The 24116-nt window shown below is 44.1% G+C and overlaps 1 protein-coding gene across 6 annotated transcripts in view; it reads left to right on the plus strand.

Annotated features, from left to right (window-relative positions):
• The window catches only part of Phactr1 (phosphatase and actin regulator 1), a 431785-nt gene that overhangs the window by 343804 nt on the left and 63865 nt on the right, over positions 1–24116 (plus strand). For 5 of the 6 annotated variants that reach the window (XM_026782882.1, XM_026782883.1, XM_026782885.1 and 2 more), the window contains 2 exons: positions 10085–10252; positions 12594–12800. In XM_026782882.1, coding sequence (XP_026638683.1) covers positions 10085–10252; positions 12594–12800 — 375 coding nt within the window. The remainder of the gene's footprint in view (positions 1–10084; positions 10253–12593; positions 12801–24116) is intronic. The other variant, XM_026782884.1, reaches the window with a different exon arrangement.

Raw genomic sequence — 24116 nt, forward strand, 5'->3', positions numbered from 1 at the left:
CGCATTGTGTCTGCAGTCAGGAAGCAGAGAAAGATGAATACTGCCCCGCATCTGGCTTTCTCCTTTTCTCTTTTTCTCTTCATTCTGAAACCCTGGTTTGTGGATTGGTGCCACCATTCAGGATGAGTCATCCCTGCCCAGTTAAACATCCCTGGAAACATTTGCATAAGCCTACACAGAGGTGTGTCTCCCAGGTGATTCTAAATCCAGTCGAGCTGATGGTGATGATTAACCATCACAGTTGGAGTCCAGCGGGAACACGGATGGTAGTTTCCTGAGAGAAAACAAATGAAGACCTTGATATAAAAAAAAAAACCCAAGGACCTTCAATATTTAATGTTCCAGTGGTTAAAAGTAATCTGAGAGTAAGGAAAAACTTCCTAGGATGAGAAGGTGCCAAAGAATTAAAAAGCAAACCAGAAATGGGCAGCATTGTGAAGACATGACAGGAGACTGTGGTTTACTTGGGAATGGGTGATGTTCCAAAATGTCAATGCATGAGAGGAAGAGAAAGATCAGAAAGGGTTCTTTCAATTATTTTACGCTATATAGCCATAGCTGTGTTTCAGCTACCTGTGAAGCCAATATGCAGTCGACAGGGTGTAAGTGAGGATGCTCTGGCTTCAGGCAACAAAAAAAATTAGACTCATAAAGTCTAACACAATAAACAAATTGGAACTTTCTCAAGGCATTAGATATTACAAGTTTGTCCTTTAGAATGTCTCAGGTGCCTTGAGCAAGGCTTAGAGTTTGTCATTGTTCGCTTGATATTTATTGCCTGTGGGAATGAATGAGTATTGTGTGATAGTCTATGGTGTGGCCATGCCAGTATTGGTTAATCTGTCAGTGACATGGCCTAGTTAAGAGATACCATCTTCGTGCGATGCAAGTCCTTGTGATGACACACTGGCTGCAATGGCTCTAGCACCACGGCTCCCAGAGGAATAGCCAAGGGCTGTATTCTCTCTCTAAAGACAAGAAAGTCTTGCCCACAGATTCTTTAAAATTACCCTAGAATTTGTAGACCTAACTACTAGACAGGAGCTGGCCTCTAATGTGGGTTCTCGTGAGAAGACCCACTTGATACCAGCCTTTCCACTTCCTGTCTGCACTCCTCCTGTGAGCTCAGGGCAGTGAGGCTCCTTGGGCTAGGCAGATAACATGTCCATCCATAAGCTCCCCTGCCTTCTGATACCTCATCTCTCCACCACTACGGACCTTCACTGACGTTAGTGGTATCATGGAGAACAAAACATTTGAAGGCTATTTGCTTTTTTTTAAAAGAATGAATGAATAAATGGATGTATGGGAAAGAACAAATAAAGAATGAAAGAGAGAGGGAGGGAGGAAGAAAGGAAGGAAGGATTAGAGAGAGAGTTGCCTGTAACCTAGAAAAGTTTTACTGATGCCATACTTCTAAGACTTGTGCACAGTTAGCCAAGTCAGTGGGATACTTAGCTTTTGTCCCACAAGCACCAGCAGTCACATAGGAGACACAATCCTTGGGCTCTGGTCCTGCTTTTCCTTTTATGTATAGAGAAGATACAGAACACTTTTTTTCATCTCCTTGAACTGTGCTTTTAGCTGACTATCATCTCAGAATTCCCAACTATACCAGTCTTTGGCATCATTTCTGCATTCAATCCCCACTTGCAATTTCTGGTCCTTAGCCTGCTCCATTGAAGGCATTCTGCCACCAGCTAGGTGCTCTCCTTATGTCCCTGGTAGTGCAATAGAATGATGAACCATTAAACTCTCTTCTGGGCCTTACTTGCGTGTAGTTGTTAGGGGATTAAGGGACCATCCAATTTGGGCTATCCTCACACACCTAAAGTAGAAGCTAACAGCTATGAGCTATGAGTTCCACCATGAACCTTGCCCTGCTCTTCATGCCCCTTTAAGGTGCTGTTGATTCCCAGTTTCTCTTCACAACCACCTCACCAGCACACCCAAGAACTGAGGTTCTATTTTAAGGCTCCAGGAATTCCCCCAAAGGCTTTGTCTACTCATATCATACAGTCTTGTGTTGCTCCTCCATCATGCACCAACCTCCACCATCACACAAAGCACGTTATCTTCCCAGGGATCATTTCTCCTCATCATGGAAAAAGAATGGACTACTCGCTACTACTTAAGTAGCTACGGCAGAAGGATCATGACTTGAAAGTCTCCCAGGTTTCCTAGTGAGCCCCTGCCTGTGATTAATTAATGGATTAATTAGAGGAAAATAAGAGTTTTAAGTTTTTAGATGCTTAAGCATCAAATGACAGCAATTCATTAACGGGTAGTCTTTCTGTGCTCCATGCTTTAAGTTGTGTGAACGCTCAGTAACACCATTTCATTTAATCAGACAAATTGAAGGAAATGCTTCCTCCAAAGCTGACAAGCGCCAGGGAGCCCTTGCCACTTCTGTGGTGTAAAGCTTTAATCCATCAGTGACATCCCTGGGTGACTTGTTTCTTATCAGCTGTTGGTTTTCCCTGGCTACAAAGCAGCTGATGTCTTTGAGGATGATGATTTCGAAGGTGATGGCATTAGCAAGCTCTTACAAAGCTATGTATTTTGTTATTAAAATGACACCTTTGTGGGCTGCAGAACAGTGGCTCTGGGCTGGGGAGCTGGCACGGTGGATAAAGTTCTTGCCATGCAAGTATGAAGACCAAACTGCAGATCTCCGGAACCCACATAAAAGCTGAGCAGGGCAGGTGGGTGTAGCAGCTGAATATAACCCCAGCACTCAGAAGGGAGAGAAATGAGCGCCAGGAGGCCTGGGGCAAGCTGGCTAGAAAGCTAGCTATAGGGGCAAGCTCTAGGTTCAGCAAGAGACCCTGCTTCAGCAAATAAAGAGAAGTCAATTTTGGGTCTCTACATGAATATACATGTCTGTGCGCATACGCGCGCGCGCACACACACACACACACACACACGTACTCATATACACATGTATTCCATACACATACAAAAAGAGAGAGATGAGTATGTCTGTCCTCTTATTGTGTGAGGGATTTTCTAGTATAGTAGCAAAAGTGCATTAATTTCAGAAAAAAAATAAAAAATAAAAGACTGAGCATTGTGGCTCACTGACATGAGCCCCTGTGATGAGGACTGAGCCCATACCTGGTGCCTTTCCCACAGAAATCACCATTCAGCTCCTCATTAGCCACTTGATAAGATGCCCTTTGTGGTCAAAAAGTATCTCTGGGAAGCTGAAATGAGAACCCAGAAAAGCTCAACAGTAGCTCTGTCCCTGAGAGGAAAAGTAGTTGACAGTTTCTTGCACGTCTTTGCAATGATAATTACTCGCTTGAACATAGCTGGGAGTCATCATTTTGTTTTATTTTAATTAAACCTCTTAATGATCATCAGCAAATTAGAATCTGTTTGCATTGTCATGTGAGTGTAAATGCTAACACATATGTGTCCCCAATGAGGAAATCTTCCAAAGATTTCCAGTCTAAAATTGTCACATAACACTTGGATACTATTTTCATTCAATGGATGGATGGATGGACGGACGGACGGACGGACGGACGGACGGATGGATAGATGGATGGTTGGATGGAGGATTGTAAGCATGAAGATATATGACAGATAGATGGATGGATGGATAGATAGATAGATAGATAGATAGATAGATAGATAGATAGATAGACAGACAAATATATAGGTTGATGATAGATGATAGATAGATGATGGATAGATAGATAGATAGATAGATAGATAGATAGATAGATAGATAGACAGACAAATGGATGATGGGAAAAGAGGTGTTGAGGGAAAAGGAAGAGAACAAAGAGAATAGATAGGAGACCAGACGAAAGGGAGGAGAGGAAAAAGAAGGGGAAAGGAGGAGCAGAGCGAGAAGAGGGGAGGGCTGATGAGGAGAGAGAAGGAACATGAAGACAGAGCTAGCACATAGAAAATATCTGCAATGCTATTTGAAGGGCTCTTATTATTGCCATCATAAATAAAATGTCCAATATAGTACTTGGCATTGGAGATGCAGAAATATTCACTCCTTGCTTCCTGCCCATCTTTCTGCTGTGCTCAGAGGGTTTTTATAAAAGGAACAAAAAGCTCTAGATCTACACTAAAACTTTATTGGATTTTTTTTACATAAAATTAAAACTTTATCTATAGTAAGCCAGAAATCTATCTATTTACTTCCCAGTCCTTGTTTTCTACCCAGAGTGAAAACCTAGATGTAAAATGCCTGACTGTTTAGTTCATCTGTTCTAAAATTTGACTAATTCGCAGGTATTAGGGGACTTCTTGCATCTCCCAGCACCCCATTCAATGAAGATCTGGAAGTTTAGTATTATCTAATGCAGTCAGTTCATTTGTTTAAAGGGACAGAAATTGAGGTCCCCAAAAGTCAAGTAACTTGTTGTAAGCTAGTAATGGCAAAGACGGCACAGGCTTCCCCGTGCTCTGGAACCATGCTCCTTTCTAATCTACCTGCCTCTTCTCTTCCCCCCAATGTCTTCCAAAGATGAATTGGGGTTCTCAACAGCACGCTTCTGTTCATCCATACACAAATTTCTAAAGAGAGTGTGGTTCATGATACCGTTGTTTCTGTTGCCTGTCTGTGGCTCCTTCCTTTACCTTTTGCCTAAGACGGAAACATTATCCTTCCAGATTGCTCAGGATGAGGGGCCACCACAGTCGCCCTTCTCCACCTGTGCCTGTGAACCATTTGAGAAATGATATAAACAGGAAGTCAGGTAGGGTCTCACCATGATGGCTGGTACTAGCTCGTCTTGAGGCCGTTGCCCATGAACCTGACACTCTCCTGCTCCCAGGCCAAAACACTGCAAATCACCCAGCAAGTGATAAGCATGCCTTGAATTAATACCAGTCTATAAAAAGAAAGAAAGAAAGAAAGAAAGAAAGAAAGAAAGAAAGAAAGAAAGAAAGAAAGAAAGAAAGAAGGAAGGAAAGAAAGAATAGCTTGAAGCTGAAGCTGTACCCAGTGGACCATGGTGGGAGACCGGGGGTTGCATCTTAGTAGTGATGGGCTAACTCCATGAAAACAGAAGTGTTTGTCCCACCTGGTCCTGCAGCTGTTCATTCCCAAGTAAATGCACAGAGACTTATATTAACTGCAAACTGTTTGACCTCTTAGCTCAGGCTGACTGCTAACTAGCTCTTACAACTTAAATTAACCCATAATTGTTATCTATGTTTAGCCATGTGGCTTGGTACTTTTTCTCACTGAGGCATGCTTGTCTTGTTTCCTCTATGTCTAGCTTACAACTGCATCTCTGCCTTTCCTTTACCCAGAATTCTCCCAGTCTGATTGCCCCACCCATATTTCCTGCCTGGCTACTGGCCAATCAGTGTTTTATTAAACAAATACAAGTGACAAATCTTTTCAGTGTACAAGAGCATCATCCCACAGCATTGCTATACTACCTTCAAGCTAAGCAATTAGTTGGGAAGTTTTAATGCTTGGTAGAGATGGGAGGGAGAAAGTTAAGAAAACATTTAGTATAATTGTTAACAAAACTGTAAACGAGATCATAATAGTAATATTAAAAATAAGACACAATTATTTAAAGTTTTTAATGTATATTAGTGGTATGTCTATGTGCCACATGCATGCAGTGCCCACAGATGCCAGAAGAGGGAGTGAATAAGATCTCCTAGAACTGGAGTTAAAGACCATTGTTAGCCAATATATGGGTTTTGAGAACTGAACCTGGGTTCTCTGGAAGAGCATCCAGTGCCTTTAACCACTGGGTCATCTCTCCAGCCTCAAAACACAAAATTTTGAAACATAGTAAGATTACAGCCATAAAAAAAATATTTACAGAAAGAAGAAACTTTTCCTGTTAAGTAGATTGTGGGTGTCATCAACATCTTTTATTTCTTTGTCTCTTTTTAATTTTTTCAATGAAAATGTGTCTTTATCAGTCACAACAATTCCCAAGAATGATCCCTCTGCAGAGTAGCTCGGGACTTTGTAACCCAGCAAAGGCCCTTTTTCATCCACAAGGAGCCATGGGACCTCTCTCAGTTAGTTAACTTCCTAGCAAGACTGTAAACCGGCTTCCTTAAAGAAATCAGAGTCATGGGTATCTGCCAGAGAAATCAAGCTGCAGCTTTTGTCCCAGAGTTATCTGTGTGGTCCTCTCAACTCTTAAACCAAGCAACCATTATTCAACAGCATTAGTCATCCAAAGCCACAAAACATGGTGGTGGCATTAAGACCCTCTACTCTTTAGGATGTCTTCTCGAGAGCCATGAATATGCCCAGAACATCCAGAATCAGAGTGTTCTCCTGGAGATGTGCCCAAACCAAATGACAGTATGTCATCATCCCTCTAACTAGGGACTTTCTGCAGAGCCACATCCCATGATAACAGTTTGAACTTGATAAATAGAAGTGGGTTGAGATGATGGGGGATACCGTAAGGTCACATTAACACGGCACGGCTCTCCCTACCTTGCCTTGCAGACTTGCAGCTCAGCTGTGTAAGCTCTGTAGCATTGGTCTCAAGGTCCTGACCTGCTCTTGTGCTTTTTTTTTTAACATTTTTTTTATTTATTATGTATGCAGTGTTCTTCCTGCTTCTATGCTTGCACACCAGAAGAGGGCACCAGGTCTCACTGCAGATGTTCGTGAGTCACCTTGTGGTTGCTGGGAATTGAACTCAGGACCTCTAGAAGAGCAGCCAGTGCTCTTAACCTCTGATCCATCTCTCCAGCCCCCTCTTGTATTCTTCTTAACAAATAGTAACTGTATCTTTCATTTCCAAGATAATAACCTCTGCTACTATTTAGGGTGTGCAGAAAGGTTGAATGAAAAGAAGATAAAGAGAGCCAAACTAGCCTTCAAAGGCCAGTATTGTGTGTGACTGTCTGCTTCAGTGAGTTTTTAATCTATTTCTTTTTTTAATGTTTATAGACAATCCATGTCAAACACTACAGGTCCTTGACCATGTACTATTTACAGCCCATTGGGTTAATAAAACATTCTAGCAAACACACATTCTGTTAAAGGCAGTTCTAATGGGGTGGTGTGAAGGATTTCAGCGCTATCAGATATCACAGTGTATGAAATCAGAACATTGAAAGGAGTATAATGAAAGGAACATTAACCTCAGCTTCAGCTCTCTTTCATTTCTACAAGTCTGTCTCGAGTTTTAAGTCAGGCCGTTGTTTTGCCAGGCTCTGTTTCGGAGTGGGTATGACTTCGTCTTTCATCTGGGTGTTTATTCATCTGACTGAGAGAGTTTTAAGTCCTCTTGAAAAATTAATTTGGCTTTAACGTTTAGCTATTTAAGACTCCCTGGGTATAGATGAAATCACGCTATGGGGGAGTTTTGATTTAACAGATGGCCATTGAGCGGGAGTCTTTGATCCTCAAATCGACCCTGTGAGGGACTGAGCTTCAAGCAGATCAAAGTTGACATGGTTGGTGGTTGGCACCAAAAGGATCCTGGCACTTCCCGGCTGCCTTGGGCTGCCACAGCGTGTTAGGTAGGGATTGTAGCTTTTCCTAAATGCTTACTCGCCTCAAGAATCAGATGAGGACAGAGGTAAACAGATAAATGATGTCCTTTGAATCTCGAGCTGCACGTCCTCACTGCTTCTTTGCTCACTAATGCTTTTTTTTTTGTTTTGTTGTTGTGGTTTTTCTTTCATTGAAAATGGCTTTTTTTCATACTATATATTCTGATTATGGTTTCTCCTCGCCCTACTCCCAGATATTCCCCACCTCTTCTCCCATCTGAATTCACACCCTGTCTCTCATTAGAAAAAAAAACAGGTATCTAAGAAATAATAAAATAAATCAAAAACATACAAATTGGAATATGACAAAACAACCAAGCAGTAAAAAGAGCCAAAAAAAGAGCCCAAGAAACACATATTGACCCAGAGACACACACTTTCACACACAATTTTTATTGGAAACCCAATAAAAACCTCAAACCAAAAGTCATAATATATATACAAAAGGCCTGTAGAGTAGGGGTAGGGAGATGCCCTGACTTAGCATTATAAGACAAAGAACATTCAAAGATGCCATTGGGTTTATTTTATGTTGGACATGTATTAGTAGGCATGGGACCTACCCTCCCAAGTGGTTTGTTTCCCTAAGTGAGATTCCCTTGAACAAAACTTAATCTTTCATTTGCAAGTGGCAGTCAACTGGAGATGGTTTCTGTGTTGGGGAGGGAGGCGTGTGTCCACATCTCCTTTCAGCTCTAGGACCCCATCTGGTTCCCCCCACTAGTCCCTGTGCATGCTGCCTCAGTCTCTGTAAGCTCATGTGTGAGTCAGTTCTGTTGTATTTATAAGGCCCTGATTCCTTGGTGTCTACCATCCCCTCTGGCACTTACTCTCTCCTGCCTCCTCTTCGGAAGAGTTCCCTGAGGACTGAGAAGAAGGATTTAATGGAAACATCCTTTTAGGGCTGAGTGTTCAAAGTTCTCTCACTTTCTGTATATTGCATGGCTGTGGTCTCTGTATTTGTTTCCACCTGCTACAGGAGGAACCTTCTCTGATGATGGCCAAACAAGGCTCATATCTATCTATATAGCAGAAAGTCATAACAGATAATTTTATTGCTACATTCCTTTAGCAGAGCAATAGCATCTGGTTTTTCCCTAGGTCCCTGGCCTGTCTACTCTCAAGTTCTTGATCACCCAAGCAGAGTTGAGTATGGATTCATCTCATTGAGTAGGCCTTATCTCAAATAAAATTTTAGATGGCATCAATGTATCTTTCTGGCAGGCCACGATTAAAGGTTTTTGTTTTGTTTTGTTTAGCTAGATTCATGTTTACCTTTCTTCTTTGGTAGCATGCAGAGTACCTTCCAGTACCATGAAAAATAGCCAGTAGAGGTGCAGGTTCTAGGTAGGCACCAGCTTGGCTTCTCTATGTTCAATGAATTGTGTGGGTGTTGTCTTCAGCAATAGGGTCTTAGTGGAGTTTGTGGAGAGCCACCAATAGCTTTGGCAATATTTGTTCCCTACTGTAAAATTTCTCAATCATGGTTCTTCAGTCTCTGTTGCCTGCTAAGCTTCTACACCTTTTAAAAATTAAAGGAAAAACTTTTTTCATTCATTTTTATTAAGAAAAAGAAGTAAGGCTAAAGAGAGGCTTGGTGGCTAAGAGCTCACACTGTCCTTGCAGAGGACCTGGGTTCGGTTCTTATTAGCTGTACTAGGAGGCTCACAGCTGCCTCTTACTGCAGCTCCAGTGCCACCCTCTGGAATGCCTCCCTCTTTGGTCCATTGTCACCTAGGCAACCAGTATGCCTCTCTTGGGAGATGCTGAGACATCCTAATAGGCCCAAAGATGAGTCTCTGCCAACAGAGAGGAACAGCTGAGGTCTACCCTGTTCTGGCCCATAGAATACCTCTACTTACGTGCACATAGCCACATGTCTTGGGTTTCTATTGCTGTGAAGAGATATCATGACCATGCCAACTCTTATAAAGAAAAGCATTTAATTGTGATGACTCACTTACAGTTCAGAAGTTCAGTCCATTATCCTCAGAGTGAGACATGGTGGCGTGCAGGCAGACATGGTGTTGGAGAGGTATCTGAGAGTTCTACATTGTACAGGCAACAGGAAGTGAACAGTCTCAATGGGCATGGCTTGAGCGTATATGACACCTCAAAGCCTGCCTCCACATTGACACACTTCCTCCAACAAGGCTATACCTACTCCAAGAAGGCCCCACCTCCCATTGGTGCCACTGTCTTTGGGGGCCATTTTCTTTCAAACCACCATGCCACACATAGACACAAATATACATAATTAAAAATTCAGCAAGTATTTTGAAAAGAAAAAAAAACTTACATACATTAAACACAAAATAGAGTGCAATGAAAAGGATGGAGAGAGAATAGAGAAGTTGCTGTGAATGGCTGAAATGTACTTTCAAGGAGTATATGGGCTCTCTCTAAAGGTACATGTTTTAAAAGCAAAGAGTTGCTGTCACGTGCAGACACTGATCTTGCTAAAGATGGCTCAGAGCATCCAGACTTGTTAGCGGCCTTGAGTGCAGTGGGAGCCTCGCATGAGGACACCCCTCATCTGACTCTTCCATCTCCTTCTTTCCCACAGACGGAGAGCTCTCCATTTCGAATGACGATGACTCCCTGGAGAACGGACAGTCCCTGAGCTCCAGCCAGCTGTCTTTGCCTGCCCTGTCGGAAATGGAGCCTGTACCAATGCCCAGGGACCCCTGCTCGTTTGAGGTGCTCCAAGCTTCAGATATCATGGACGGACCAGGTAATGACCTGGCAGAGGCAGGGGGTGGGTCTCCAGGATGTCACAGTCCCCTGGCAGGATTTGGGATGCCCATTTTAACCACTAGAGCATGAAGACCGAGAAATATGGGAAAAACTAATGTCATAGTTGTCTGCACATGACTGAGCCTAAGAAGATACGGATGCTATCTTCACATAATGTTTTATAGTTTGTAAAAACACTTTTTTGACTTAAATCGCTTTAAAAATATTTGATCTCTGTGAGTTCGAGACCAGCCTGGTCTACAAAGGGAGTTCCAGGACAGGCTCCAAAGCTACAGAGAAACCCTGTCTCGAAAAAACCAAAAAAGAAAAAAAAATATTATAACTCCTCTTATGATATTGATGGTTTAAAATATTGTTTGTTTTCTAAGATTCATCTTTGTTAAGATAAATCAGGAGAATCCTATCCCTCTCTAGACCTGTCTAACCTTTCTGTCCCAAAGGCCTGTCTATACTGTCTAATTTCCCATCCCAATATACTCCTTAATGATCATGTCAGTTTAGTAAATGTACTAGTTACAGCCAATCAACACATTTGTTAAATCGTATACAGTTTCCCAGCTAAGCTGGAGCCTGCTGTAGACATGTTTGGATGTTTTCTGATTATTGCCTCCTTCTGGTCTACTGCCACCCAGTGGCCAACCTGCCCCTCTTCAGGAGGTGCAGAGCCCTCCCAAGCAGCCGGAAGATGAGTCTTTACCAACAGAGAGGAGCAGCACATGTCTTATGGGCTGGGAAGGAGCCTCGGGGACTACCCTGGCGCTGCCATGTGCAGCGTCTGTGTGCATACTTTACTCGAGTGGGAGGAGGGGAGAGGGGTTGTCTTCCCAAGCTGGTACTCACGCTTCACTGGCCAGCTGTTGTTGAACACAGATTAGAACAATGTCCCTTGAGGTGGGGAATCCTCAGGGTGTCAAGGGTTCTTTGCAGGGTTGAGTTGTTATATAACATTACTTTCTCCAGAGGAAAAGGAAGGCAGTAGAGTGGAAGAATTCTTTATACACTGCCTCCTTGTGACAGTCGTGGAAGGCAGGGGACAGGCGGTTGAGCTATATCTTGCCCCCTAGAATTTTCAAGCAGGAGCAGTGATTTTCAGTTTTCAACCCAATGTCCCTTGTACCACTGAAATCTGGCAGTTGGCGTCTTTAAGTGAAGCCTACCACCCCAGTCGAGTCCCGGGGTTTTACCATGCTTACCCAGGTTCCTAGCATAATAGGAAGCAGTAGGCTACCTCTTCATGGCAACTCAACAAAGGAACCTATCAGGAGGCTCCTGTGGGGAAAACAAGAGGCAGGCCTGAGTGAAGAGATGGGGGAGAGTTGAAACCAGACAGTGGGAGCCAAGATGTGACTCAGTTGCTAAGGTGCTTACCCAGCCTGCACTATGCCCTGGGGTCAATCCCTAGTACCAAGTATCTAGTTAGTTCCAAGGGAGGGTGGTACATGCCTTGCAATCCCAGCACTCAGGAGGTAGAAACAGGAGAATTGGAAGTTCAAGGTTAACTAGCCTAGAATGTACGAGAACCTGGAAAAAAGGTGGAGGGGAAGGAAGGGAATAGAGAAGACAATGGGAAGTCTGGCAAGCAGGAAGTAAAGGAACTGGACAAATAAAAAGGTGGAGCCTTTGCACATTCACTGCCTTGTGAGAATTTACAAGGCCAGGCAGGGCAAGAGTGTGTCCTTCATTGAGAGCCTGGCCCTCAGTCCTAGCCACTCTGGAGGAGCAGCCACTCAAGGCTCTGTGCATAGCCTGCCAGTGTCCACCGTGTCAGCTGCCACCTGGGTATTATGGACCAGAGAGCGAGACCCAGTGGATATCACCAATAACCTCCACCAGTGTGTGGCCCATCTCTGTCTTCCCTCAGCAAAGGAAGAGCCCAGGGGTTCAAGAAAAGGGCCCAGCTCTTCTTGTTCAGTTTAGAGGACTCAAAGTCCCCGTGCTAGTCATGTCCTGTTGGTTGTGCCTGTGGTCTCCTGAGTCACACAGCAGAGCATCTGTGAACTTTGGATGATGCAGGCTCAGTTTGAAGTGGTGACCTTTGTCATGAGGCGATGCCCTTGCCCCTCCCCCTTCGCCCTCTTGCTTCTCCTCATCTCTCCTCTGTCTTCCTCATCCTCCCTTTCCTACCCCTCCCCCTCCATCCCCCCAGCTTTCTTGGATTTCTCTTGTCCCTGCTTTAGCTCTCCCTGTGCCCATTGTGGCCTGCAGTGGGTTTCACTTTGCTATCTTGTTGGGCTGCCAGTGTCCCTGTCCTGTGTGCCTGGCTGGCCTGCACTGCGTTTGTGTAATGTCTCCTGTGTGTCATGTGGTTGTCCCCTCAGTGTCTCAAGAGAGTCCCTCTGCCAGTGAGTCTGGAGTCCTCCTGTCCCAAGATCCTTCAGCCAAACCAGTTCTGTTCCTGCCCCCCAAAAAACCTGCTGCTTTCTCTGGAGACCATGAGGAGACCCCAGTGAAGCAGTTATCCCTTCTCAAGCAGCCCCCGGCCCTGCCTCCCAAACCCACTGCCCGGATTGCCAACCACTTAACAGGTAAGTCCAACCTCTCCCAAGGCGCACAGCCCCCTCCCTCCCTCCCTTCACGGGATAGTTTCTTTCTCTCTGATTCTTTTTATCTGAAGCCTGAATAGGCAACGCTGGGAAGATGACGCCATGGGGTGTTGGGGTGTTTGTATGTGTGTGTCGGTACATGAGGTCACGACCAGAGTTTATGTCTCTGTGTCAAGAAGCATTTGATATGCAATTGCCAGCCATATGCCAAGAGCCTTCGGTGTTATCTGTCATATGTGTATCTGTAAATATGTACTTTGTATTTATGTGACCGATTCAAGATTATTGCCCATCTGGGCACATTAGAATCAATGTCAAAATGTTTACACAGGCAAAGAAAAGTGCTTTGCTTCCTTCATAATGAGTCTGTTAAGGCTTTAAATGTTTGTAAGTTATTGATCTAAAGTCTAGAATATTTCTGCAATTAAAACTAATTTCATTCACTTACTGTCAATTCTCTTTAAAAAGAAAGAAGCTAAGCATAGTAGTGCATTGCTGTAATCCCATTACTTGGGAGGTAGAGGCAGGAGGATCAGAAGTTCAAGATCATCTTGGGGTTCCTCAGCAAGTTAGAGGTCAGCCTGTCTCAAAAAGCAATAGCGATAATCTAACCAATAAGAAGTGTGGGAGATACCTTTAGAGGAATCACAGGCTTATCAAAGTTGCTCTAAAATGCGTTTTCTTCCTTCACTCTGTGTGGCTAATGAATGTATGCACAGGTATGGAGTTACGTGTTGATCTAATCGGTCAACATTATACAATTTTATACAATATACTTAGTGTTTTTTTCAAATAGTATGTATCTAAGTGATCTCTATTACACTTTAACTTGTCCTGAGGGAGCAAGTAAGAAAACATACTCACAGTAGACAGACTGAAAGCCAAGAAAAGAAAGTGACTTTTCCAGGGCTGAGAGGACTCTGCATTGGAAGCACGATGGGAACCTGAGCACCTCACCTGCTAGGACATCGGTTGACTGTCCCCACAGCAGCAGGGCATCTCTCTATACAGTTCAGCTTCAACACAGACTGGTGTCAAACTGCATTATGCCAATGCCCCCATCCATCTCGGCTGGGTGTTTGTGGTGTAAAAGGGCCGTTGTCTCTCTAAGAACTAGTTAACACATCGGTTTAGTGTCTCAACATTCTAATCCACATAAAATCAAAGGGAAAAAGGCCTCTGACTAAGGCATTTACCCACTGTCTAGAAAAAAAAATCAAACTCACTCTATATACTGCCTTCCCAGCTGCTTTTTGCACATAACAATGTATGAGTTGGATCCTGTGTTAGCAGCTGTTGTACAGTGTGGTTTCATCAGCTGCTTGGTGCAGATCTAAGGGCTCTTCTACACTCCCTTCTGTAAAAAATAGGGCAGTGAGCATCTGTAGTAGCCTGCATATGTCCTTTTAAGGTTTCAACGGGGTATTTCTAGGATTAGAATTACAAAGTCAAAGTTATATACCCTTTACACCTTGGACAGCAAACACCCCTTAAGAAGAATTCAAGCCTGTGCAAAAGAAACCCCTGCATGCCCATGGTGTACATATTTGCTCAACATGCCTGCCATAGTCAGAACACTGAGTTATAGCCAAATTGGGCACAATTCTGTGCTAGTTTAATGAATATATACTCCATCAGCCCTCTGTATCCATCAGTTCTGTATCTGTGATTCAGCCAACCACAGATCAAATATATTTATTAAAAATTCTGTACTGAGCCGGGCGATGGTGGCACATGCCTTTAATCCCAGCACTCGGGAGGCAGAGGCAGGCGGATCTCTGTGAGTTCAAGACCAGCCTGGTCTACAGAGATAGTTCCAGGACAGGCTCCAAAACCACAGAGAAACCCTGTCTCGAAAAACCAAAAAAAAAAAAAAAATTCTGTACTGAATGTATTCAGACTGATTTTTCTTGCAATTTCCTTAAATAACATGATGTTACATTTATTTACACAGTATCTGCATTGAACTAGGGAGTATATGTCATTTGGAGATAATTTAAGGTACAGGGGAACCGTGTGTAGGATCTATTCAAATACCATGCTATTTTGTAGAAGGGGCTTACACATGTTTGGATTTGGGGGTTCACGGGAGTCCTAAGGCAGGCCTCTAAGACACCAAGGGTGATTGTATTAGAACGTTCGAGCAAATGCCATTCAGAGTAGAGCTATAGTTTGGTGAAGTCTCACAAAGGGCCCCTGAAGAAGACTGAAGGCTGTTGACCTTCACGGGGTGAAGGACATTCATAGATAACTGGGGAAGGGAGTCTCTGAAAGAAATCTCTGGAGAAGGCTCAGAGGTAGAGATGTTTTAGGGTCACTTCAGTGGCTCGGCTGGGATAAAGGTGCCATTGAGGGTTTAATTAAAAGCACCTAGAAACGGGCTTCACCAGGTGGTGACCTGCAAAGATTTGTATTTTGTTCCTTAGAAGTAGCAAGGTTTGGAGGGTTTGGGATGCTATGATGGAATGAGCCCTTAAATCATCCTCCTGGAGCACAGGCATAGTGGGTTGCACGTACCTTTAATCCTGGCACTTAGGAGGCAGAGACAAGAAGATCTCTCTAAACGTAGACTTGCTTAGTGAACATAGGCAGTTTCAGGCAGCTAGGACTAGGTAATGAGGCCAGTCTTAGAAAACAAAACAACAAACAAACAAACAAAGAGACCCTTCCTGAGTCACTGTGTAGACTGAACATAAATAGGAAACAGTTGAAGACGTTTGTCAGAAACCAATAAAGGTAACTATGGGCTGTGCGCCTCAGAATTAGTAGTAGCATTGAGTGGAATTATCTGAGCCAGGAAAACTTATCTCATCATTGCAATATGAGCTGGCAAGAATCCACGAGCAGTGGAAGAAGGATAGGCAAGAATAGCTACAGACTTTTAATTCACAACACCCTCTCATTTATTTAGCTATCTAATGGATGAAATAACATGGCAACCTCACTGTGAGCTCAGAAGCTTAGGTGGGTCCGCTATGCATAGGAGCCTGTACATGAGGGACCGAGGCTATCTGAGTACGTCTCTATGATCTATGAGCATCAGCACCATATGGTTTGGAGTACATGTATAAAAATACATTCCAGCCTTGTCTTGGGTGTGGTTGTCTCTTAAATATGGTCAAGATAAGATCAGGAGAGGTGTTGATGTCTAGGGACTGTCAAGCTAGCACTATCCTTTTGGGTCTAAACTCCATTTGATTTCATTTTCATTGCTTCATTTTCATAAATGAGCAATCAGTCATAATGAGTCTGCATCACCATGAAGAGCCCTGCTAACCCCGTTCTGTTACTAATTGCTCTAGAGACATCTGGGCCATGTCAGAAGGAATTAATCAACTAAGAACTCCAGAAGTCTAAATTAAGACTTGTGAGTGACTAGTATGTTCTCACTTTTGTTCTGTCTGTGTGTTTGAAAGGAAATGCTGGACGATTGAAAGGCCCTGAGCACGGTTGAAAGAAGTGGGCAGTGGACTAACAAAATGTGGAGGAAATGTGAGCCTGGATGGGAGCAGTATCCAACTTCACATTCAGTGGCATGCAGAACTCTCTTCTGTAGGATTTGCTTTATCAGTGGCCTTGGGGAATGTGTATCTTCCAACTCTCAGTTCTTCAGTCGAGTGGAGAGAGGCCCTCATTCATTCTGTGTTCTTGTTGTCTTCCTCTCCCACGTTCTCTTCTCCATCTTCTCCATCATCAGCCTGCCTAGTAACAGAGGAGACAGGGTCAGGAGTTGTTGGGTATTAAAGTCTTGCCTTTCTAGAAGCACAGTCTCCAGTGGCACTGCCTGTGTTGTGGTCCAAGGGGAATGAGCCTCAAAATGGGTTCTTACTCAAATGAGCCCAGAGGGAAAAATGTGATCAGGACAAAACCCTGTCTCCCACCTTCCCAAGTCTCCACCAATGGCTTCCCTAGCATCCTTACCAAGGATCTTACTTTAAACATTACATGACTAACCAGTACCTTCTGAATGAGGAACCAGGGAGAAGCAGGCACCCTATATGTAGCAGGTGAATGAAGAGTAACTCATGATGTCATGGCTTCGTGGACTGACTGTCACATCTGGGTAGCAGCTGGGCAGCTAGCATTGTTTGAGAACCTTACTAGGTACTCTTTAGTCCTTGACATACATACCATTCTCTTTCCTACCTCCTTCTCACGAAAGATGATCAAAAATACCAAGATGTCGATTGTGGCTAGGCAGCTGGTAGATCACCAGCTTTCTTGGTTTCTAATCTTTGTGTGTGTACATCCAATTAACAAGTTAGAAGACCTACTTCTTTATTTTCATAACTTACGTTAGCCTGCTCAGGCTGCCATACCAATTAATATAGACAAAATGTTTTATGCAACAAAAATTAATTTTTGCAGGTCTGGAGAAACGGCTCCGTGGGTCAGAACATTTGTTGCACATGCAGAGGACTCACATTTAGTCCTCAGCACCCACACAGTGGTTCTCAACCATCTGCAACTACAGTTTTAGAGGATCCGTCACCCTCTTCTGACCTCTGAAGGCACCAGACACAAACATGGCACACATGCGTGCAGGCAGGCAAAACACTCACACACATAAAATAAATTTTAAGAAATATTTTTAAAGAAATTTATTTTTCATCATTTTGAAGGCTGAAATTCAAGGTCCAATAACAATAATAAAAAAATGATACAAACATAAACATGTAGTGATCACTGTTGTATGTTACAACATTCCCAGCGTGCTAGGTACTGTAACAAAACCAGTAGCTTCTTTGACATACACAGGAGGTGTGCGTAGCCCTGTGCACATACTAGCCACTTGATGTAAGGCCCCTGAGCCTCTGCCAGAGTGGCTCTGGCAAGGACTTCTAGTGTTCATCAAGAAACGACTGTACTCTCAGCAAACTTCAGTGATTGCAAATTTCAATATAGCATAGTGTCTGCGACTACAATTTTGCCTAACGAACACCATCTGTGCCCTGTAGAATTTCCCAGTGCCAGCACTTAGGCATGTCTAATGAGACTAGGTGCAATGATCGTTAAGCCGAAGCCAGTGTTCCTATTTATAGTAGTCTCTCTGTTCTACAGTCCTATTTGGATACATAATGGCATTTTATTGCGGGGTTGCTCTCAGATTTATTTCCAAATTTGCTCCCCACCCCACTCTCTCTCTCTGACAGTCTACCTGCGCCTTCCTCGTTCCCTTCTTTAGCCCTGCACAACTGGGTGCATCCACCTCTGCCTTCACCTTCCAAAGATTAGGGTGCTGTGGACTTAGGCTTTCTCTGACCCAGTAAATGGGGAAAAAATTGCTCATAGCACAGAGGCCTTATATGGAGGTAGACAGTTTACACTTCTTGGTAACTGATGCTTTGAAGGTATTCTGTGTTCTTTTGGGTCAGGCAAGCGGAAAATGCAAGCCTGTTAACCTTACAGCCCTAGAGACAGAAGCTAGGCTCCCCCATATATGGCTCTGAGGGGAGCCTAAGGGTGATTAGGAAGCAGAAGCAGGAACAAGGTAGAGCCTCTGTGGTGTTTTCAGAAAGGGGAGAAGGGTTAAGTAAACCATCTGAATTGGTTAGAGGAAAGTCCCTGCAAGCTATGCACCAACTGGGGTTTCTCTAGTTGCCTGGCACCTGCCAGGGATGGTTACAGCGAAGAAATACTGCTGCACCTTATGGCGTATGTGCCAGGGGAGGTGGTCTGTCACCTGGGCTATTCCATGTGGCATGTCCGTGTCAATAAGTTCAAGATGAACCGTGGCTAAGTCCAAGCTTTAAACATGGACTGGCCTTAACTGGAAAGGTTTCTTCGATGCCCCTGATGTAAGGCCCAGAAAGCTCAAAGAGAGCTAAGCAGTTCTGCCCCCTTCAGAACCTTGCGGTCAACACCAGTTACCAGTGACTGTGGGTGCTGGCATCTGTGGTCGAGACTGACAAGGAAGACTGGGTTCTGGCTATAGTTCCTCTCCGACAAAACTCTGGCACACTGGCCAACACAAGCCACACGTACACTGAGTCCCGAGTGCTGGGCCCAGATTCAGATCTCTTCTTGAAGCTAGCGAATTAAAATTACCATTTAAGACGAAGCCCAAATAAGTTTAAAAGCCATGCTCTTGATATAGTCTCCACTCGGAATTTGCACAAAATACAGCTCCTCACTCTAAGGGCCCTGATTTTTTTTTCACCTCCTATAGTGCATAAGTAGCTGCTTTACTGTCAACACAGAAGGGGCCTAGCGGCATCTGTACATTCCCCGCCTAACAGCGGTAGGAGGAAGATAAACATTTTAAAAAGTGAAGGTCCCATCTTAGATTCTTGCAAACTCTTGTTCTGCAGTTTGTAATTGGACTCTGATGCTCAGGTCAGAGTATATGTAAATAGATTTTTGTTTTCAATGAAGGAGACATGGGAAAAGGTGGACTTGTTGATTTTTCAAGAGTTATCAGATGGTACACGCTCCTCAAAGCCTAGACTCTCCCACACTAGAGCACATTCCGGGATCACATGGCTTTCCTTACACCAGTGGCTGTCTTCCGTAACTGCTCCTCCATGTGTACCAGTTTGCTACGGCAGATTTTGCAGCTCACATCTCAAACCACGCAGCAGCCAGTAAATAGGACCCCATCTTGACGGTCGCTGTACCTGAGTTACAGTGCCTTGTTAGAAAGAAATGCTCTGCTCGTGGTGCCTGTGAACCGAGCAGGGATGAGTTTCAAAAGGTTAGTGGGGAGCCTATCACAGTTTGTACACACAACCCGACGGGTACCACAGATCTGAGCCAGGAAGGCTCTGCCTATTTTAATAGCTGAAGTTCCCAAGACCTGCCCACTGGCAGCGGCTCTTTGCTTCACAGCTCTCTTGGACATTGAAAAAAAAAAACTCTCCAAGAGGTAGGTTTCATGTGGGTAAGAATTTAGTTTGCTGTGTCCCCTGCTATGTGTATCCCACTGATGCCCACTTTGGGGAAACAAGGGGCCCCCATTGCTGAGGCCTTTTAGGAATCAGTGCGCTAAACCTGAGAGTAAAGGCTAGAGATGAGTGGAAACGATTCTTGGTTTTCTCTACATAAAATCTCTTTGAATCCATTGTTTGAATTAATATATAGCTTCCCCTTGCATATCCTCCCTTATAGTAGATGCCTGCATTCTCGATGTAGTACTTTCTTCTGTCTGTTCTAAATTTAAAGCGGCATTCCCTGTGGCTGCATCTTCTGTTTCTAGTGTTCTGGGACGAGATGGGCATGGTCTTGCTCATCCTGATGAATGTGGTTTTCATCAAATCCTCTCTCACATATAAATAGCCTTCCACAACCCAACATGAAGCGGACTTCCCTTCCTGCTGTCCACATCTGGACCTCCCCCACATTGTTTGCTTATCCTGGAGAAGGCTCAGAGACATGCCACCCTGTAGCAAAATCTCTCTACCAACAATAACACTCATCCATTGTTATAAAAAATGAATAGTATCATGTGTTTTTGTATAGGTGATTTGTGATGTCTAGCGAAAGAATCACACACCTTCTCAGCATGCATTTGTTGGCATGAGTGCCTTTATTTCAGTGGTAATTCTTGGAGAGGAGTCACCTGGCTGTTATTGGCAACTCTATTAAAAAGAATCTTATTGAACTGCATGTCCTGCAAGGGTGGCATGCCAGCACGGCTTAGTGGGTAAATGACCCTTATCTGCTACCCATCAATTCTTTTCAATGAAATATGGTCTTCACTGTAATCCTCCCAAGATGCTATTGGGAAAAGTAGGTTTGAGAATGAAGTATTCAGAAAGAGAGGGGTTCAAACCAAATTCATTTGCTGTTGGTGGCGTCTGCTATGATGGCCTTCAATTTCGGGATTCTGGAAGGTTTCTGGATGTATTGATTACAAATGCCTGACACAAGCTATCGTTACCATATCTTGGCCTGATATGGGGCATTGAATGTTGCGCACTTCCTTCTGCATAAATGGCCTTACAAAAGGTCAGTCAGAATATTTTCTCTTTGACCAAAGCAAGACTTCAGTCTACCATGAAGCCCCTGGGGTAGGCTACCATGTTGAAGAAAGTGATGATGTTCCGGTGAGCTCTCTCATTCGGGCAAGGGGAACAATGATACAGTCCTATAATTTAAGTACTAAGTGCATGTCTCACGGGTTTCTTATGTCTTGGGGTTTCTACAAGTTTTCTAACTTGTGTCTCCAAAAGGAGATCAGAGCATCTAACGTGCTGAAACCAGGTGACAAATGACGGAGAAATACTTCCGGCACCTTTGTGAATTAACACTGCACACACACACACCAGTAACTACACATCAGTACTTACAGGTGCCCGTTTAAAAGTTCATCAGTAGTTGTATGAAAAGAGACTGGAAGTGGGTGGCTTGGATGCCTTTCTTTGAAACACTTGGGACCAGGAGTGCTTCAGATTTGGGGATTATTTGAGATTTTGTAATATTTTCATTTATGTGATATAGTGGATCATCTTGGTTACAGAGTCCAGATAGAATCACAGAATTTATTTTCCATATATACCACATATGTATAGCTTGTGGGTAATTGTATATAGTATTTTCTGTGAGCATGCGTTTTTACTCTGATCCATCACGTAAGGCCAGGTATGGGATATCTAAGATGTGTGAGCCTTTCAGGGTTTTGGACTAGGGATCTTCCATGTGGGGTCATTTAGCCTCCATTGATTGACATTAAGGGCCTGGAGTCCTCCATCAAGAGAACCTGATGACAGAAATCCTCTCCCATCTTCATTTCTTTGTCTGAACTCATCAGCCAGAGCTGTTGTGTCGGAAGTACAACCCTCTTGTGGATTTTAAGGATCTGTGACACTCACAGTTTGAGCTGATTTTCCATGTTCCTGGAACTGGTCATTTTTTGCCTCTTCCACTCCATCAACAGAGACAGCCTGATGAATATGCTGCATCTCAATCAGTCTGGCTACAGAAACGAGTGAGCCAGCAGCACTGCGTCTTCCGGCAGCCCCAGATCTGTCATCATGAATGCCAGAGGCAGAGCATGTCCTCCAGCTAAACGGATGAGCGCCACATATTAGTAGATGCGAAGGGATTGATTCAGTCCGTCGCTATCCAAGTATGAGAAGCAATTTTATCCTTGAGTTTTCCTGGCTAGTGAGACTGAAGTCCAAACTTTCGGCTCCTAATTCTGTCTAGGATTAGCTAGCTTTTTATAGCAGGGGGTGCAATGTACATCGGAACCATTGGATCATAGGTGACAGCTTCTCTTTCTAAGCACTACCCAAACTTCCTGTCGCTTGCCGATGAGGGTAGTGCTAGGGCACACTGCACCCCCTAGGGCCTACTTGACTCCCATGGTCCCACCTCAGGCTGGGAAGCGTCCGTGTTGGTGGATTTTCAGAGGCCTGACAAGAGTCCCTGATAGCAATACTGCATACAATGCATTTCTAAGAGTAAGGTCATACAGTAGCTGACCTCCAAAGCAGACTGTGGGTGAGGCAGGTAATGCATTATGGTGTTTACTGCAGAGTCAGGGCTCCGTTGAAGAATTCCCATGGCACACAGAGGACTTCGCTGGGGGTCTCTTATCATAGACTCTCTGCTCACTGCTCACTGGTATGGAGACCTTGTAAAATTAGGCAGAACTTCCTTGTGGAAGATGTTCCTTTCCCAGAGGTGACTCAGCCCTGTGTCAGCTCAGGCCTCCGACTGACCTGTAACCCTCTTATTCCCTCAGTGCCTAACAGGAGGGCTTCATCTATTAACCTGTTTACTCCTGGCAGTAAACCTGTATAGTCATCCATAGAGCCCTTCCACAGATGAGAAAACTGAGGCCGGGGAGCATTGAATGGCTTCAGCACAGTTCTTGATGATATAGCTAGAATTCGAGCCCAGCTTTTCTGAGTTCTCTGCCAGCAGTGGTTTCACAAGTTGGGCTGCACCCCCAGCCTGTAGCAGAAGCCTCCAGAAGCCAGCCGGCTCAGTGAGTGGTCTCAGAGTAGCAGCTAGCTACATCTCCTCAGAGAAGCCTTGGTGGGGGACAGAATTGAGAAAGTGTCTTGGAGAGCGATTCTCGGGCCCATTTAGATATAGACTACACTTTGATTTGGACCTCATTAGTGGAAGAGACGCTGGATGCCATGTACCACCTTTTCCCACAGACCTATAGACATGATGAGAAGAAAACGGAACAATATTGAGCATCTATGTACCAGGCTCAGGTCCTGATGGCCAGGAAGGTGGGTGAGGAAATGACCACACTCCCTGAGATTTGATCAACCCATCACAGCTGTCCACTGCAAACAGTATCAGCAACAAGTCAAGAAGGATGAATTGTGGTGAAGTACTGGGAGGGAGGGAGTCCTGGACCTGGGAGTGTCCTAGGCCAGCCTTGAGTAGAGGTCCTTCCTATGGAAAATGTTCATCGATGATGAGGGTAATAACAAGAACAATAGTTCATATCTCCTGGGCACCGTGATGCCCAGTTTTCATATCTTAAAAATGTCCACAAGTCATGTGACAGGGCGATTCATCCCATCTTGCAGACTGAGAAATGAAACACTGAGGAGAGGGTTGTGCATTTTGCTAAAGCTACCAATGCTTTCATGGAGCCATGCACCTTAACATTTTTTAGCTCCAGAAGTTTGGGTTCTGCTTCTTAGCCCTGTAACTTGTGACATGCTTGCTGAGTGTGGTCCCCATCGATGTGAGTGATCTATCTCTGGACACTTGTCTCCAGGGAGACTCCATCAGCGACCCTCAGTAACTGAGCTCTGGAGGTGAGGCTTACAAGCGAGTCTTTGCCAAGCCTTCCAGTGAGGCCAATGAGACACAACTTTGAGAAGCTGGTACCCTGAAAGAAAAATATTTTTAAAAATTAAATGTTGGAGCCAGTTTTTTTTCCCAGTATTTATATGTAAATTACTTTAACTTCAGTTGCTGGTGTAGTGGGTTTTCTTCTGTTTAGATTTTATTTCATATTTCATTATACCTTGAAAAAGGTGTTTACTGATGGGCCGTGGTGGCGCAGGCCTTTTTTAATCCCAGCACTTGGGAGGCAGAGGTAGGTGGATCTCTGTGAGTTCCAGGATAGCCTGATCTACAAGAGCTAGTTCCAGGACAGGCTCCAAAGTTACAGTAAAACCCTGTTTTGGGAAAAAAAAAATAAAATAAAATAAAAAGTTGTGTAGTAATAGGAGCGGCGGGCTGCGTCCCCAACACCCCGGCTGCCTGTCTAGCTTATGCCCCGAAATAATTACACGGACACTGTGTTCATTTAATCACTGCTTGGCCATTTCTATCTAGCCTCTTCTAGGCTAACTCTCGCACCTGGACTAGCCCATCTCT

Source organism: Microtus ochrogaster, chromosome 16 (genome assembly GCF_000317375.1).
Source record: "Microtus ochrogaster isolate Prairie Vole_2 chromosome 16, MicOch1.0, whole genome shotgun sequence".
NCBI lineage: Eukaryota > Metazoa > Chordata > Mammalia > Rodentia > Cricetidae > Microtus > Microtus ochrogaster.